General features: G+C 38.0%; 1 protein-coding gene across 3 annotated transcripts; it reads left to right on the top strand.

Moving 5' to 3' along the window:
- The first annotated feature begins 2949 nt into the window (after window positions 1-2949).
- Window positions 2950-16999, top strand: alkal2b (ALK and LTK ligand 2b). Of its 3 annotated transcripts, none has more exons than XR_009062490.1 (7): window positions 2950-3081; window positions 6402-6617; window positions 9818-9871; window positions 10319-10396; window positions 10480-10713; window positions 14804-14879; window positions 15375-16999. XR_009062490.1 is itself a non-coding variant. In XM_057829511.1 (7 exons), exons 2-6 carry the CDS (start codon window positions 3839-3841, stop codon window positions 14875-14877), a joined length of 429 nt encoding a protein of 142 aa, XP_057685494.1. In that variant the 5' UTR covers window positions 3001-3081; window positions 3752-3838; the 3' UTR covers window positions 14878-14879; window positions 15375-16999. The 3 variants fall into 3 exon arrangements, 1 of the variants encoding a protein (XP_057685494.1); XM_057829511.1 differs by lacking the exon at window positions 10480-10713 and adding an exon at window positions 3752-3845 and having other exon boundaries at window positions 3001-3081; XR_009062491.1 differs by lacking the exon at window positions 10480-10713 and having other exon boundaries at window positions 9818-10396.
- Window positions 17000-18736: the final 1737 nt, after the last annotated feature.

Genomic DNA, 18736 nt, shown 5'->3' with positions numbered 1-18736 from the left:
TGTACCGTATGTTGAATGTATATATATATCCATCTTGTGTCATATCTTTCCATTCCAACAATAATTTACAGAAAAATATGGCATATTTTAGAGATGGTTTGAATTGCGATTAATTGCGATTAATTACGATTAATTAATTTTTAAGCTGTAATTAACTCGATTAAAAATTTTAATCGTTTGACACCCGTAATATATATATATATATATATATATATATATATATATATATATATATATATACCGTTCCACCACATCCCAAGGATGCTCTATTGGATTGAGATCTGGTGACTGTGGAGGCCATTTGAGTACACTGAACTCATTGTCATTTTGAAGAAACCAGTCTTAGATGATTGCAGCTTTATGACATGGTGCATTATCCTGCTGAAAGTAGCCATCAGAAGTTGGGTACATTGTGGTCATAAAGGGATGGGCATGGTCAGCAACAATACTCAGGTAGACTGTGGCGTTCCAACGATGCTCAATTGGTACCAAGGGGCTCAAAGAGTGCAAAGAAAATATTCCCCACACCATTACACCACCACCACCAGCCTGAACCGTTGAGACAAGGCAGGACGGATCCATGCTTTCATGTTGCTGACGCCAAATTCTGACCCTACCATCCGAATGTCGCAGCAGAAATCGAGACTCATCAGACCAGGCAACGTTTTTCCAATCTTCTATTGTCCAATTTCGATGAGCTTGTGCAAATTGTAGCCTCAGTTTCCTGTTCTTAGCTGAAATGAGTGGCACCCTGCGTGGTCTTCTGCTGCTGTAGCCCATCTGCCTCAAAGTTCGACGTACTGTGCGTTCAGGGATGCTCTTCTGCCTACCTTGGTTGTAACGGGTGGTTATTTGAGTCACTGTTGCCTTTCTATCAGCTCGAACCAGTCTGGTCATTCTCCTCTGACCTCTGGCATCAACAAGGCATTTCCGCCCACAGAACTGCCGCTCGCTGGATATTTTTTCTTTTTCAGACCATTCTCTGTAAACCCTAGAGATGGTTGTGCGTGAAAATCCCAGTAGATCAGCAGTTTCTGAAATACTCAGACCAGCCCTTCAGGCACCAACAACCATGCCGCCTTCAAAGTCACTCAAATCACCCTTCTTCCCCATACTGATGCTCGCTTTGAACTGCAGGAGCTTGTCTTAAACCAGGTCTACATGCCTAAATGCGCTGAATTGCCGCCATGTGATTGGCTGATTAGAAATTAAGTGTTAACGAGATTCAGGCCAGAACGAAGTTCCGGTATAAGATTTAGGGCCGGAATGCTGTTCCGGTACACGGTGCTTTGATTCCGAATATATGACAGCGACTTTCAAAACGGTATGTAAAAAAAAAAAATGCTGAGCTGCCACACATGCATTTCAGCTTCAAGAAGAAAACAGTCTATACCAACATCAAATTTACATACACAAGTGTTAACAACAAGCATAATAAAGTGCTTGTGTAGCGTAATCCGTTTCCACCGATGTTTATTATTGATTTTATTCCACGGACGGCATGGAGCTGCTGCAGTTATCTGAGTCTGATGATGATGAGTCAAGTCAATGTGTGAATGCACGCAGCAAAGCAAAATGCCTGGACTCATTTATCCGTTCAATTGGCTGACATACTGGCCTGTGATCAGCAGAGATGGTTAGCTCTGATTAGTTCAAATGTGCATGTTTTCTGGAACAGCAAAAAAAAAAAAAAAAAAAGCTTGAATTGATGCGACAAAAAAAGGGCAACGCAACATAAAATGGATCAAATCTTTAAGAGCAATGAAAGAGTTGAGGAGGCTTATTCATCATATTTAGTTTTACAGTATTTGCTCTGATGGGAAGGTTCAGAACATCTTAGCTGTCAATGTGCACTTTGGACTTATATTTGTTCATTTATGTTAGGCTACTTATTCATTTTCTTATGATTTAAAAAAGTCAATGTTTGCGCGATCTTCAAAATATATTCCATTGCATTCTGCATAATATAAGTCATTTGTACTTATTTTTCTGAACGCATGTTACTTATATCCTTATTGATAAAAAAAAAAAAAAAAAAGTAAATGTTTGCATTCACTTCAATTTTAATATATATCCTATGTTCTTAAGTATTTAAAATTGAGATTTGGCATTTAGTATGTGAGGAAATAAAGGAAAATAAAAATTAGGAGCTGGAGGTTATTTTGCAAATCATTCAAAAAAACATACAATCTTGAATGAAAATCAGTGTTTGTGTGTATTATAGAAATAACTATGCTAAAACCGTTTTCTTTGCATTTCAGTAGTTTAGGAGGTTTGACACAACCCCCCCCCCCCCACACCCCCACCCCCAAAAATGAAATAAATAAATAAAATTTCTGGCTCCGTGGCGACCTTCACGTCGGGGAGTTCCAGCAAGAAATTCTAGCCACTTTCACCTCTGATTGCAATTTTCGGATTTTTTTAATGTGTAAATTGGATAGAAAATGTGGGAAACATATATTTATTTATTATTATTTTATTTTAAATGTTTTTTTTTTCCTTTGTTTGTGGGACAAACCGAAAGCGAGGCTGCATAATGTGAATTTTTGGAACGTTTCGTAGTTGGACTGAGCGGTGCGCCTTTAATGTGAACAGAAAAAAATTGAATATTATATGTAGATAGCGTTACTATGCAAAGGATACTCACAATGACCGTCCAGGTTTTTTGGATAAATAAGTTAACTGGGTTTGAATAATAGAATGAGACGTATGGAGGTAAATTCGGCGGAACAAGTGCGTTGCGTTGGTTTATCATCGCATCTGTGTAGATAGTTTTATTTAATGATACAGTCAATCCAATACAGTTAACGAGTTCAGACAAAATAAATTGAAGGTACGGTACTTTCGAAACTTTTTTGTTCTGCCCGCCGTGGAATTGCGTGTGCAATTTATGTATCCTCCTCCAACTCCTCCTCCTCAGAGGAGAGAACTTGCCGATTTAACAGAAGATGAAGGTGAAGTTGAGGCTGTACTAAGAACTCCAGTACGCAGAATTCAGGGAGTGACGCTTGGAAAAGACACTGAAGGAGACCCGAAAGAGAGCGCCAATAGCTTTTGTTTCTACCCAGCCATAAAAAGAAGGTAAGTAATTATCCCCTTCTTGCCAAATGTATGACATTTGATACACTTAGAATTTCATGATTTTGAGACTAATTCAGAATTTTGTAACATCTTTCATCAAAAAAAAAAAAAAAAAAATTTTTTTTTTAAATAATAATAATAATGGATGCAAGTCAACTCATGCATCTGCAGGTAAAAAACAGGATTAAGCAAGGGTTATAGAAATTAGAGTGTTTATTACACATTTTTTTCTTTTTTACAAATTTGAAAAAAAGGTTTCATTAAGACCTTATTTTTCAAATTTTGTGATTCTCTGACAATTGCTTCATATTGCAGGCATTAAAGGGTTAAATGTATTATTCAAAATGTGTCATTTTTAGCTTAGAATCATTAATCGATGTCTAATATTTCGTTAAAAAAAAAAAACAACTTTAAAAAATTATTCACTCGCATATTTTAAACTTTTAAATAAATTACATCACAATGAAAAAAATGATGTCTGTAAATAAGCCAGGGTTATCTACCTCATAACTATCGCTTAATTGTACAGGGTGTCCATAAAGCCTCTTTACCATTTCAAAAATTTATTAAAAATGCAATTGATTAGATTTTTTTATTCAGAGGTGTTCTATTGTACTCAGTGTTTATTAAAGTTTTTTATTACACTGCATTTGTGTGTTTTTCTTCATAGAGACATCAATTTCTGCAAATGTGTACCTTGACCTTTTAATTGGGGGCTGCATGTTCGTGGGTTCCTCAATCAACCATTTCCAGACCGATGGATTGTAAGTGATGGGCCGCCACGTTCACCAGATATCACTCCCCTGGACTTCTATATATGGGGCTATGTTAAAGATACCGTGTATCAAGCAAAGATAAGGGACATTACTGACCTTAAGCGAAGGATTACTGATGCCATTGCCACAATTGATGAGGCTATGCTACAGCGAGCATGGCAAGAAATCGAGTACCGTAATGATGTGCTTCGTGCAACTAATGGTGCCCATGTACAAGTGTATTAAGAGAGATAAAAAAAAAAAAAAAAAAAAACTTCAATAAACGCTGACTATAATAGAACAAATCTGAGTAAAATATCTATTCAATTGCATTTTTTTAATGGTAAAGAGACTTTATGGACACCCTGTATTTTTTTGTTACTGTCGCATTTTCCCCTATATTTTAGATGATAAGTAATCGATCCAAACAAAAAAAAAGAGGGAAAAAAAACATTTAAAAGGGTAAATATATAAAATAGAACATTTCGACCACTAATTGATGTCTGCGAGTTCTGCATCGTGACCCTTGTTATATTACCATGTTGCTCCCGTAAAGTCCCCTCAAAATCCGGCTGTGGCCATTCCCAACTGTGTCTTGACACTCAATGATACATGCTTCATCGAGTTTTTGGATCGAAACAAGGTAAATACACGATATCATCTTGCTAAAATCATGGCGTCTTTAATTATGCTCTCGCGTGCTCTCACCTTCAGTCAGGGTTTTGCTATTTAAAAGATTTTTTTTTTAAATGCCCTCCTGTTCAAAATTTTTCTTCCCACAGAAAGCTGAGATTTTAAACTTTCCAAGGCCGTATCACACATGCATATAGGACAGTTTTGAAATTTGGCCAATTGGGGGTCTCGCTTATGATTTTTGCTCAGGTTATTCGTTCAAATAATTATTAAATTAATGTATGATGTGTACGCCAGCTAGAGACAAAAACATACTTAAGGAAAACTTTGATATTGTGCATTTCTTTTCCTGATAATGTAGTTAACAGATTTATGTTGGTTTAAGTGACATACCCCCCCCCCCCCCCCCCCCCCCCCCAAAAAAAATGTATCGTTAAATAAAAGAGTACTTACCTAGACATATCTACCAATGGTTGAAGGAATCAGCTTGATTACGGTATGTAATTTTTGCTGGGTGCCTGTTCAGTCCCCCCCCCCCCCCCCTTCCTTAAAATGTGTACTTAGCAGACTTGGTATAGTGTGTATTGAGAGACAACTTCAGAAATACTTTAATCACTAGTTAAAGGGCAACTGAAGACCTTTCCGGATTTTGGTGTAATTATACGAATATAAACTTTGGACGAGTTCGTCAAAACAACCATGACATTATCAACACGTAATTTGTAAAAATAATTTGCGTTTTTTTAGTTTTTTTGCACTCCGTTAATGGTCCCTTCGCAAACCCGGAAGTGTGACGTAGATTCCCCGACGCAACAGAGAAGACTATCCACAGCTAGCATAGCAGCAACAACGATGTTAGTGATATTTCCACCAAAGGTAACCATTCAGGATCACTCTTTCGTGACGCTACCGATGGCAAAGGCTCCCAGGAAAGATGAACTACAATTAATCCCTACATGTTTGAACCCGAGGCGTCAGATGAAGGCGATTTAATTGACACAGCAGATGGCGTCATGACGCCATTTGACAGCTATTCGATGAAGCAAAATGATACCCTTAAAAGCTGATTCGAAACTTTACTGTAAAAAAGAAAAAGAAAATTAGCAGAATTTGACATTTTAAGCCAACCTATTTCACTTGCATTTGCAAGTTTAGATGTTAAACTTGCTATTGCAAGTTATCGCCGAAAAATCTAAATTTGAATTAAGAAGAACTTATGGTAAATAAGCAGAATGTTAAATTTTAGGTGAAGTGAACTTAATTTTATTTGAGGAATGGTAACCTAAGCAGGATTTTACATTTATTTCTTTGACAGTTTCACCAACTAAACTGTTACCAGCACAGTCCACAGACACACCATTACCACCAAGTCCACACAACACACCATTTAAAGTCAGCACAATTTAACAGCATTTCAACAAAGCACAACTCAACATTTTGAGTTAACACAACTTCAAGTTCTGCTTACTTAGAAATGTAGGTTTTGCCTCAAAACTGGATAATTCAACTTCAATTCAACTTGACAAAACGTTCTGGAAGGTTTTTTTTTTTTTTAAGGTTCGGTTCAGTTGTTGTATTCGATGCAGTATGTAAGTTGGTAGAGGGAAGGGCAGGAGAAAAACAATTTGGGGGGAAGTGCTCAAGAGCTATTTTGCCCAATATCGAAAAATATTTTTTTACTAAAACTATAGTTGCATAATGTCCCAGGATGACTTCGTTGACACAAGTTCATGTTTCTGTATTTTGTAGATAGGATTACTTGAAATTCTGTGGAATTGAATGTCATCCAATTCTGGAATACTCCAGTAATTAAGCATCTCATGATAGATTTGAATACATGATTCAAAAATTTAAACAAGAACTTCCTCACGAGAGCTCTATGTATCTCCCGAAAGTCAGAGGTGAAAGACATGTACGTATGTGTCCCATCAGTTACGATGATCCCGTGGCTGACGGTGAGGTCCATACTACTACTGCTTGCCGGTTGTTGCGCTGTTGCTACCCTGATAAAAAGTTCCAGTCACCAAGAGGCTCACAGTGTCCATGGAATAGTGGCCTATCACTACAATGAAACTGTGGAGTGGACACAGAGACTCAGTGGACACCCAGGAAAGTTGCACAGAAAGAGCAGGTCCAGCGTTCGACCAGGTCAGTATAGTTCTCATTGTCCGGTACTTGTTGATATGTTGAAATATGAAAATTAGGTTCCTCAGGAGATACAGACACTAACGCCCCATAGCCTCAGAGTTTAGTTAATTTGTTTGTAATACTTAAGTTTCCAAAATGGAAGGTGCCGATAATTGTTGCAGGCATCACACAGTGTGTGACACTGAATTGGGTAAACATGTTAGCAGCTGCACTCAGACCCAGCTGCAGAAAGAAATTACAGGCGGGGCATTACATTTTTTTGGGGGGGGCACACTTGTTCAACGTAAATTTAGCCTGAACAGTGGTGTTATTACCCGTACATTACTACATTGGTGCACTGAAATATTTTCCGTCACTGAAGTCACAAGTGGTAGTGGTAAATCTATAAGACAAACGAAAACATACCTGTCAATCCGAGGCCATTGGCAAACTTACAAATAGTGACGTATGCCCTTGCAAACTGGTGACTACCGGTAATCTTACAACGTTCTAAATAGCGTGCAATATGAAACAAAAATAAAACTCAATTTTTAAAATAATGTGAATTTATTCATATTATTTTATAATACAATTTATTGTGTAATTACAATTTATTACAATTGTTATTAAATTATCATTATTTGCAATTTATTATATAATATTGTAACACATAACCTGGTGCAATCAAAGAACAATCAATATCTTCAGCTACATCATGATTCCTAAAATTTAACAGTGACGGTTGTTATAATTGTATGAAGCACTTTTGGCAATTTCTATCATGTCTTGATGGCTGCACTTCATGGCACTTCAGCTCGCAATTCAGGTTGACTTGAAGGTAGTTCGTTACTGTGTTCAATTATAAATTAAAACGGTCAATTGATCAAATGAACTTACCGATGCAATCTTTGAGTCAGGGAACATTTCTTTTGCTAATTCTGAGAAGTGATCAGCAATAGTTGCAGGCAAACTGTGTTCGGCAACAAATTGGCAGAATGAAATCTCGGCTTTTGTCATTTTTCATTTTGCAGACTTCATCTTTATGACCAGTGTTGGTAATCTTACTTTTAAAACGTAATTAATTAGTTACAAATTACTTCTCTCAAAAAGTAATTGAGTTAGTAACTCAGTTACCTGAAGGTAAGAGTAATAATAAAAAAAATAATAATACATTTTATTTATAACGCACTTTACATTTGAAAACAAATCTCAAAGTGCACATCGCCAGAAAAAAATAAATAGACTAAGAATAAAAGAGTAAAAGCAAAACAGGCAGAAGCACAGATAAAATCAGATGCCAATCAGATAAAAATAAGATAGTCAAATAAAATTAGCTAAAATATGCTTTTTTAAAAAGGTGAGTTTTTAGTCCTTTTTTAAATGCATCCACCGTCTGCGGGGCTCTGAGGTGGTCTGGGAGGGCGTTCCACAGACGGGGAGCAGCAGCTGCAAAGGCCCTGTCGCCCATAGTCTTGAGCCGAGTCCTGGGCGGTAGTAGACGGTGCTGTTGGCCTGACCGGGTTCTGGCTGAAGTATGTGATGTGAGGAGTTCGGTGAGGTAGGTGGGGGCTACACCGTGTATACAGTGATGGGTGTGAAGGAGGATTTTGAATTCAATACGGAGGTGAACAGGGAGCCAGTGTAAGGTGTGAAGGATGGGGGTGATGTGCTCGTGTTTACACACCCTCATCAGGACCCTGGCAGCGCTGTTTTGGACTTACTGAAGCCTTTGTAGGCTCTTGCCAGGGATCCCGATGAGGAGTGAGTTACAATAGTCCAACCAATCAAGAGTATTTAGTTACTTGGCAAAGTAACTGGTGCTACCTTTCATTTTTTTTTTTTTTTCATTAAAAAAAAAAAAACATAGTAACCTTTGTTATGTTTGGAAATCATTTAATGTTGTGAATCAACTGTTAAAGTTGTTAAAGTTGCTACCGTTTTTGCATTAGTTCCCTTCTGTCTACTTTTGAAATGTTAAAGTTTTAAAACTGTTTCATCATTTAAAAATCGATTCAAGTAAAGATTTTGCCGATTTAGGAGTATTATACATAAAAAGTTGCTAAAATTCGCTAAGAAGGTTCACTACAACAGAGCCTTTCTAGAAGTCTACTGCTTCAGAATGCCGGCTGTTCATTAACGCCGCCGTCTGGCATTTTGCATGTAGTTCTATAAGGATTTGATATCTAGGCGTAGATTGCAGGCTGTCGGCGACAGTGAGGAAATAATGGAGCTACCTAGCCTAGCAGCGCGTTTGCTACAGCGTCAAAACACTCTTCTCTCTCAGTGTCTCTGACTTTTCTCGCGTCATTCGCCCACGTAGTAACGGGGACGCATATTGTCTCGGTGCCGAGACAGTGACAAAATCCAAACGGAGGACAAAAAAAACAATGCACGAAAAACGTACAGATTTTGAACGTACGGCGTACTCATTTAAAAATCAGTGCTCACTTGTACAAATTACGCCGAAACCGTACAACTTGACAGGTATGCGAAAACAATGGTGCAGTTCTGTGTGCATTTGTTCAACTAAAGTGCTTCAGCGTAAACATGAGATATGCACTGATAAACATGAGCACCCAATGGCCAACGACTCGGCCCGCCCCCCTTATCTGTGATAGGCTAGAAATTGCCTTAGTTAGCTGCTCAGAATGGTTGAATTGAATGACGACAGATCAAGACGGGATGAATAGAGGGTTCGTCCGCTCCGTGTGTGTGTGTTTTGTGGAAGATTTTTTAAAAAATTACACAGTACAGTCCAATCGAGCTCGGGCGGGCACAGCAGTCTCTCAGGGCGGGCCCGGCCCCCGAATGCCCGCCCATGCCGCCGGGTCTGGCTGCACTGCCACTGACCTCATAGAATGTGCCACGCACACAATTGTCCGCTCGTCAATCAAGTCAAACCAGTCAGGATAATACAAGAAGCAACAACAAAATCATACCAGATTGGCTGGTTATTTTACTTCAAACATGATATGTGTTTTTCATTTAGAGAGCAATGGACATCCTTATTCAGTGGTTCTCAAAGCTAGTACGGCAAACCTAAAAAATACTTCCAAGTACCAACATCAGGTCCTGTGTGAATGATTTTGAAAAGCTGAAAAAGTTTTTGTTTTTGCTAGTGCGGTCCTGCAGAACAGTAGCATTGCAACAGGATCAATTTCTATGTGCTGTACCTTGTTTGTTTCAAATATTCGTGATTCCATTTCCATTTTTACCCACAGCACCTCATAGCAGAAAGCTGTGGCAGAAAGACAAGTTCATCGAACACCTGACAGGTCAAGTTCGTCATTCTGTTATATGGAAATTCTATGAAATGTGTCTGAAAATGTGCCAGTTGCACAGGCAATTAAAAAAAAGGATATTTCGATAAGTCACACAGTATCACAGTGGTATGTGCCATAACCGTGTCTAACTCTCTGCCTGTTTCAGTATCAAATCTAAGTCCCAGCATTGCTGCAGTCTACATGTGTCTCATTTGCATATATTTTAGTTTTTTTGCAGATACTACAGCTTCCTCCAACCTTCCAGTACCCGACCTTTTACCCAGATATACTGTATATATAATTGATAACATTTGACCATTTCAAATTTGGTTGAATTTTGTTTTATTTGAATTTTTATTTAGCCATTAAAAACCAGTTGAGATTAAACTCATCTGCAAGACTGTTGTGGTCAATGACATTTTATTTGGTGCTAAAATGAACATTTTCTCTCCTCTTCAGGGCCTCATTATTTCAATCCAAAGTGTAGGACTCACTTTAACAGACTGTACCACATTAGGGATTGTGTGGTGCCAGCCTGTGAGTACCTAAACATGCACCACCTTGAACCTACAGTACATAGACCTATGTCGTTCTGACTCCTGAACAACACTCTCTACTAGGGATGGGAATCGAAATCCGATTCCAATTCGGAACCGGTTCCGAGTGTTTCGAGGCCTCGACATCACAATGAAAAAGCCTTAACGATCCCTTTAACGATTCCTAAAGACGCGTATTGCGTCGTGACGTGTCTTGTTGTCCAGACGCATCAAACTAGCATGGCGCCAAGAACCACTCGCTCCAAAGTTGGACTACACTTCACCAGGAAAGAGTGTGAAAATGAAAGGTTACGACGGGTAAGCACGAGCATTGCAGCCATAAACATAACAATGACAGCACGTAGGTTCAAACGCTCGAAAGTGTGTCTTCACTTCACGAGGAAAAATTACAACAAAGCGACTTGCAGTCATTGCAAGGTGGAGATAACTGCATCGGGAGGGAATAGACTGCACTGTCCTCACCGAGACAGCTATACAGCTAGCTAAACTCCGAAATGACGATACAGAAGACGTTGGTATAATTTGCTGACTTTATTCAACCATCTAAAAATAGAAATGAAACAAATCAATTTCGTCCCCAATAACAAACAGGTTTGCATCAACGTAAATCAGCGATGATTAGCTGCTAAAAACAGTATAGTTAGCATTCGTTCGCTAGCATTAGCACATCGTTCAAACCACTACACAACTGGATTTAAGTGTCCGATCGCGAGTGGAAACACAACAACAACAACACAAAAGATTATACATACAGGCGTTGCCTCTGTATATATTAACATTAACAAAGAACGTAGGCTCGTAGAAGTGTTTCCCTCTCTCACTTCGCACGCTCACTCGCTTGGATGCGGCATTTCTTCGGGTGGCCAAACTGCGGCCCGCGGCCCAAATACGGGCCGCCTCCACATTTGGTCCGGCCATTTTGAATTTTTTTTTTCCCTCAATCGTGTTATTTATTTCATGGCCTTTTTCCTTGAAGAATTCAGAGCGGGTTATTTGGTTATTATCTATTTAATTAATAGTGTTTTTATTATTAATTATTATTATTATATTATTATTTTTATTTTATTTACTTTCATTCTGTGAAGAATCCAGAAAGGGTTATTTGATTGTGGCTTTCTGAAAAACAATAATTTTTTACATTTATGCACTTCTGCAATCGTCACACTTTTTTGTTACAAACTGACCCCGGCCCCTCATCAGAGAAGGGAAAAGTTATGTGGCCCTCACAGGAAAAAGTTTGGGGACCCCTGCTTTAACACATATTGCCAAACGCAGAACAACAACCTATCTCCCAATATATACCAATATTTTTTATTTCTATTAGATAAATGTTTCAGTAAAATGTTACACATTCTTGTCTATTTGCCACTTATTGCCACAGTTAACATTGAGGCTTTGGGCCTCTTTTGATCTCGTTGTGAGTTTGTAAGGTTGTGAGTTCTGATTAAACAAACTCAATGCCAATCAAAACGTTTGTTGTTCTTTTCCCCCAAATTAGAATCGATAAGAGAATCGATAAAGAATCGAATCGTTAAGCAATATGGAATCGGAATCGTAAAAATCCTATCAATTCCCATCCCTACTCTCTACACTGAACCCATCTTGACCCACCTTTTGCCTTACATTGTGACCTTTCAAATCTACACTACCTGTATCTTCTTCTTAAAAAAATAAAATAATAATAATAATAATAATAAATCACCCCATATATTTGTAAAAAGATATGTATCTACAGTACTGTAAATCAGGGGTTCTCAAAGCCAGTTCCCGGGGGGCCCAAAAAATAATTAACATTCTAAATGTACATAACAGCAATAAAGCAAATATAGAAAACCAAATATTCCTCCATGTCTGGGCTAAAGAAAAGCTCTAATGAAAAGTTCTATTGTATGTTATTTTACAATTATGTTATTATATGCAAATATCCTTGGTTGCAGGCATAATAAGTTATTCTCCAATCGTGAAGGGCTCCTCTTCTGGTTCAGCAGGTAGCCTTTTCTCGATAAAAAAGCTATCCAAAGACATCGCCGCCTGCAGCACACAGCCAACAGCAGCTAACGTTACTATTTACAGCGGGGCAAATAAGTATTTGGTCAACCACTAATTGTGCAAGTTCTCCTACCTGAAAATATTACAGAGGCCTGTAATTGTCAACAATGGTAAACCTCAACCATAAGAGACAGAATGTGGAAAAAAAAAACAGAAAATCACATAGTTTGATTTTTAAAGAATTTATTTGCAAATCATGGTGGAAAATAAGTATTTGGTCAATGCCAAAAGTTCATCTCAGTACTTTGTTATGTACTCTTTGTTGGCAATAACGGAGGGCAAACGTTTTCTGTAACTCTTCACAAGCTTTTCACACTGTTGCTGGTATTTTGGCCCATTCATTTATGCAGATGTCCTCTAGAGCAGTGATGTTTTTGGGCTGTCGTTGGGCAACACAGACTTTCAACTCCCTCCACAGATTTTCTATGGGGTTGAGATCTGGAGACTGGCTAGGCCACTCCAGGACCTTGAAATGCTCTTTACGAAGCCACTCCTTTGTTGCCCTGGCTGTGTGCTTGGGATCATTGTCATGCTGAAAGACCCAGCCACGTCTCATCTTCAATGCCCTTGCTGATGGAAGGAGATTTTCACTCAAAATCTCTCGATACATGGCCCCATTCATTCTTTCCTCTACACAGATCAGTCGTCCTGGTCCCTTTGCAGAAAAACAGCCCCAAAGCATAATGTTTCCACCCCCATACTTCACAGTGGGTATGGTGTTCTTCGGATGCAATTTAGTATTCTTTCTCCGCCAAACACAAGAACCTGTGTTTCTACCAAAAAGTTCTATTTTGGTTTCATCTGACCATAACACATTCTCCCAGTCCTCTTCTGGATCATCGAAATGCTCTCTAGCGAACCGCAGACAGGCCTGGACGTGTACTTTCATCAGCAGGGGGACACGTCTGGCAGTGCAGGATTTGAGTCCCTGGCGGGGCATTGTGTTACTGATAGTAGCCTTTGTTACTGTGGTCCCAGCTCTCTGTAGGTCATTCACTAGGTCCCCCCGTGTGGTTCTGGGATTTTTGCTCACCGTTCTTGTTATCATTTTGACACCACGGGTGAGATCTTGCATGGAGTCTCGGATCGAGGAGGATTATCAGTGGTCTTGTATGTCTTCCATTTTCTAATAATTGCCCCCACAGTTGATTTCTTTACACCAAGCATTTTACCTATTGCAGATTCAGTCTTCCCAGCCTGGTGCAGGTCTACAATTTTGTCTCTGGTGTCCTTTGACAGCCCTTTGGTCTTGGCCATAGTGGAGTTTGGAGTGTGACTGACTGAGGGTTGTGGACAGATGTCCTTTATACCGATAATGAGTTAAAACAGGTGCCATTAATACAGGTAAGGAGTGGAGCCTCGTTAGACCTCGTTAGAAGAAGTTAGACCTCTTTGACAGCCAGAAATCTTACTTGTTTTTAGGTGACCAAATACTTATTTTCCACTCTAATTTGGAAATAAATTCTTTCAAAATCAAACAATGTGATTTTCTGTTTCTTATTTTTCCACATTCTGTCTCTCATGGTTGAGGTTTACCCATGTTGACAATTACAGGCCTATCTAATCTTTTCAAGTAGGAGAACTTGCACAATTGGTGGTCGACCAAATACTTACTGTATTTGCCCCACTGTACATTGATTGACGCTGGGCTGCTATAGGTCTGCAAACACCCCAGTAATGGCAGCCAACCACTAGACGGCAATGTACACAAATCTCTACTCTGATTAGTCAAGTGGCACAGGCCAGATTGCGGTCATTAATAAATTATTTATTATTTTTCTGCGGCCCGGTAGCAAATGCGGTCCGGTCCCCGGCCCGGTGGTTGGGGATCCTTGCTCTAAAACACATAAAAATAACATTATTTTAAATAGTTCGTCGTTTTGAGTAAGATCGGTTTCTCTCTAGACTGAACACATGAAATTGTTATTTTTTTCCAAGGTTACATTGTTTATCTTTTTTTTTTTTTTTTTTTTTTTAAATGGTTACTGTTTATCAAATATTCATGGTCCAAAATAATTCTGAAAATAGAAATATATGAATTCATATTATATGTTTTTAAGTTTCTTTATATACGTGCTTCTCAATTATTTTCAGTTTTTACAATGTAATGTTTTTCTCACCCCTTAGTAATAGGAAAAGTATTATGCACGGGTAATTATGTTTATTAGATTTTGGCATTTGGAGTAAAATAGTACTAGTATCTACCTGGGCCAAAACGTTTGAGAACCCTTGATCAAAATAATGCTAAAAAAAATACTTAAGAATGCTTTAAACGAATAGGCAACATCCTAATGTCTGTTTCTGTTGTGAATGTAAAAAATCTTGTCGCCTTGTGCAGATTTTAAAAGATGTGCTCATCTGTTGACTCGACTGGCCTACAGCCTTCGTTGTGCAGAGAGGTCACCACTGTAACGGTACATAGACTACCTACTGTATTCATTTACAACAGTGATTCTCAATCAGGGGGGCTTTGCACACAACTTTGCCATGGAAAATTAACCACTTTCACTTAACGGTAATTTTTATTCAAAACCTATGTCAGCAGCATATTCGGACATTTAGATCAATGAAATGATCTTCAAATACAGCAGATGACAGAAGGTACAATAACTCGTTTTGTTATTCATTCAAAGGCATAATACCTACTGACGACATTCATGTGGTGAAATTCCAAAACTTACTGCTTCCATCACATGCCTGATCCCAGCTGGATTTTACATGCTATTTGTTTCAACAAAAATAAGTTCTGAGATGTGAATAGTTGCGGTTTGATATGATTTCCAAAGAGCATCTGTTGACTTCTAATTGAGAGGTTAAAGGTCAAAAAGCTTAGACAGTAACTCTCACCAAAACAGCAGATGTTCAAGCACTGAGATAGATATTGATGCTGTTTCTTTCTTGCTTTCTAGGCTTGACAGGAACATGGACTGTGGCCCAGCACAAGGTGGAAAACATCATTTTCTACAAACTGGAGGGTGAACATCTCAAATCAAAGAGAACGCTAAACACCGGCCCCCGGCGTGGATGTTGTGTATGGACGCCACAGAACAAACACACACCAGTGAATGAGTGTGGAGGAACACAAAAGTTCCGTGTGAGTCCCTCTCCATCTGACAAATGGTAAATTGGATTTCTCTTGTGTGTGTGTTTTTTTTTTTAACGTTCAAGAGACTCAGCGCATTATAACATACTGTATCAGCTTTTTTACCTATGGATAAATTGGCCTCAAGAGTTCAATATCTTTCTTATGAATACATCGACATGGTCACAAAATGACTGGAGAACGAACATGTGATGATATGGCACTGGAAGTGAGCCTTTCTCCCAAATGTTGGCAGATTTCAAACTTTTGTCACCTTCCAGCTCCTGTTCCCACTGGGATTCGTTAATTGCTGCTTCCTACATCAAGAACAGTCTCATGAAAATTCACCCAGGACTTCTTTCAAGGCATACCTTAAGACTTCATTTCCCTGGTCACTGCTGTCAGCAAAAAAAATAGATCAGGATTGTACTAAATTTACCAACAAATACTGAAAATTATGAAACAATTTACATGGAAAATTAAACTAAATACCAGAAGGAAAAAAACGGCCTTCCTTGAATAAACTATTTTAAAACTGATGAAAGAATGAGATGACTAATTGAGTTTGTCAGTCAAATTAGGATACGATAGATACCAGTTTATCTCATTGAGAAATAGGGTAGTGAAAGATAAGAAAATATTAAGCCATTTTATTCCATTAGTGTTTTGATTAGTGCATGAGAAAATGTTTAAAATAACCTGGAATTATATTAAAAAATGCCCCCCCAACCCAAAAAAAATACAACTCCAAAAACAAATTCAATTAATTTGGAACATCCCGGCAGAACCTACAGTGATAGCTGACAGTGATAGCTGATGCTTTTTTCTGTCAATTTTAGCTTTCCGAAGGCCTGGAACTCTGCTATTGTTACACCATTCAATAAATCTAGTGACTCAGTTTGTTCGTTTTTTTCTCAGAACTAACGACCATTAAGCATTCTTCTAGCCATTTAAAAAATGGCAGAAAAATGGGTTGCAACACTTAAAGAAAAGCTTTACCTCTCTCCACGCCATGCAATTTGGTTTCAGAACCAAGCATTCTACTGAAACAGCTACATGCCTCCTCATAGAGAAAATCAAATATTTTCTTGATAAGGATGAAGCTCAAGAAAGCTTTCAAAACATTTAATCATTCTGTTCTTCTGATCAAGCTTTCACAATTCAATTTCCGTCACAACGTTATGAGCTGGATTGAATCCTATCTGCATGATGGAACCTGACCTGTATCACTTAACAACCGCAGATCTGATTCTCTTTGCCTAACCTTTGTAGTCCTTCAGGGATCAAAATTAGATCCCCTTTTATTTAGTCTATATGCCGATGATTTTCTTACTTTTTGTCCTGAAACTTAATTCTTGATGTATGCAGATGACACTGTTTTCAGTGATTTCACTGTGCTTTAGTAAACTACATGATTAATATTGTAATCAAAAACTAGGGACCAAATTATAAATGTTCTTGGATTCATCATGGAAAATTGAATTGATGTGCTTTGATGAAAAGATGATTAAATGGTGTTTCATTCTCTCACCAAAGAACTGAGTGTGGTTTAGCATTTATTTATTTACGGTATTTTTACACATAGCGTTTTTCTTTTTTGAAACAAATACAAATTTATCACAGACGAAGTAAATTTTTAATGAGTCAAAAAAATCAAACACTAGAGATGGTTTGGTATACGAAGGAAAGGAGTTGAATCAGTCTCTGTTTGTTATTTTCCTGTGCATGGATATTGGTGATTATAGTTTCTCTCCTTGTCTTCTCAATCCAATATTTTTTAAATTTTTGTTTCATTGATATTATTCAAAGGTTTAGATTAGGGCTATCAAATTAATCGCGTTAACGGGCGGTAATTAATTTTTAAAATTAATCACGTTAAAATATTTAACACATTTAACGCATGCGTGGGACGACCCACTCATGAATTGCCGCTGACAGACTACAATGGCACCGTTTTATGTACTGGACTGTTTTAAGTTTCCTGACTGTCTCAGGAAATTAGAATATTGTGTATTCTAATTTCCTGAGACAGTCCTGTATATATACACAGGACTGTCTCAAAAAATTAGAATATTGTGTATTCTAATTTCCTGAGACAGTCCAGTATATTGAAAGCGAAGAGGGAGAGACAAGAGAGAGGAGTGGACTCAGGCATTCATTGGAGCTGCGCTATTTTTTGGCATAAGCTTTGGCATCTCTTCGACAACAATTCTAACTATTGTGGCGAGCGACGTGGGGTAGAATGACAGGAGATAATCTTTTTCTTAACACCCTGTATTGAACACAACGCAGAGAAGATATACCATTTGCAGCCACCACTGACAGTCATGGTTACCCAACTTCCCACCATGCATTTAGGCGGAACAGTTAAGTCGCTACAGTATCATTTATTGAAAGTACAACAAAAATAATATTCGTATCTCTCAAAAAAATGTTCACAAAAAGAAAAGCGCTCAATGCAAAGAGAACTGGTATTCCCAATCAAAATAGCTATGCAAAATAATACTTTGGTCAAACTCTATTCAAACATTTCGTTTAGCTCAACAAATACACTAGATGGCAATATTTAGTCACAATATACACACTATCAGAGGTCTCGTACGTTGTGAAGTCAACACTCAAATGACTGTAAGGTACAATGAACCCGGAAACTACGGCGTCAGTCGAGGGGCAAAGCGCGCTAGAATAACTTGGCTAGATCTCTAATATTTCAAACTCACCCTTGACACCTTGTGGTGTATTTCAATCACTACCTTCCACAATGGCGAGCTATTAGTTTATTTTTTTTGAATGAAAATTTTACAAATTTTATTAAAACGAAAACCTACAGAGGGATTTAAATATGAAAATACTGTAACTTCTGTAAAATTACTGTAACTGTATCTTTTAACAATTACAAGTCTTTCTATCCGTGGATCCCCTTCACAGAAAGAATGTTAGTAATGTTAATGCCATTTTGTGGATTTACTGTTATAATAAACAAATACAGTATAGTATGTTGAATGTATATATCAGTCTTGTCTTATCTTTCCATTCCAACAATAATTTTCAGAAAAATTTGGCATATTTTAGAGATGGTTTAAATTGCGATTAATTACAATTAATTAATTTTTAACTGTGATTAACTCGATTAAAAATTTTAATCGTTTGACAGCCCTTGTTTAGACGTGTTTTCCTTCCAAGTGCTTC

This window comes from Corythoichthys intestinalis, chromosome 2 (assembly GCF_030265065.1).
Source record: "Corythoichthys intestinalis isolate RoL2023-P3 chromosome 2, ASM3026506v1, whole genome shotgun sequence".
Lineage (NCBI taxonomy): Eukaryota > Metazoa > Chordata > Actinopteri > Syngnathiformes > Syngnathidae > Corythoichthys > Corythoichthys intestinalis.
This window is presented reverse-complemented; position numbering and strand designations above follow the sequence as displayed.

Coding starts and splice junctions, on each gene's coding strand:
- alkal2b (XM_057829511.1), top strand. Junction 6,618..9,817: donor CAGGTCCAGCGTTCGACCAG/GTCAGTATAGTT, acceptor TTTTACCCACAG/CACCTCATAGCAGAAAGCTG. Junction 9,872..10,318: donor GTTCATCGAACACCTGACAG/GTCAAGTTCGTC, acceptor TCTCCTCTTCAG/GGCCTCATTATTTCAATCCA.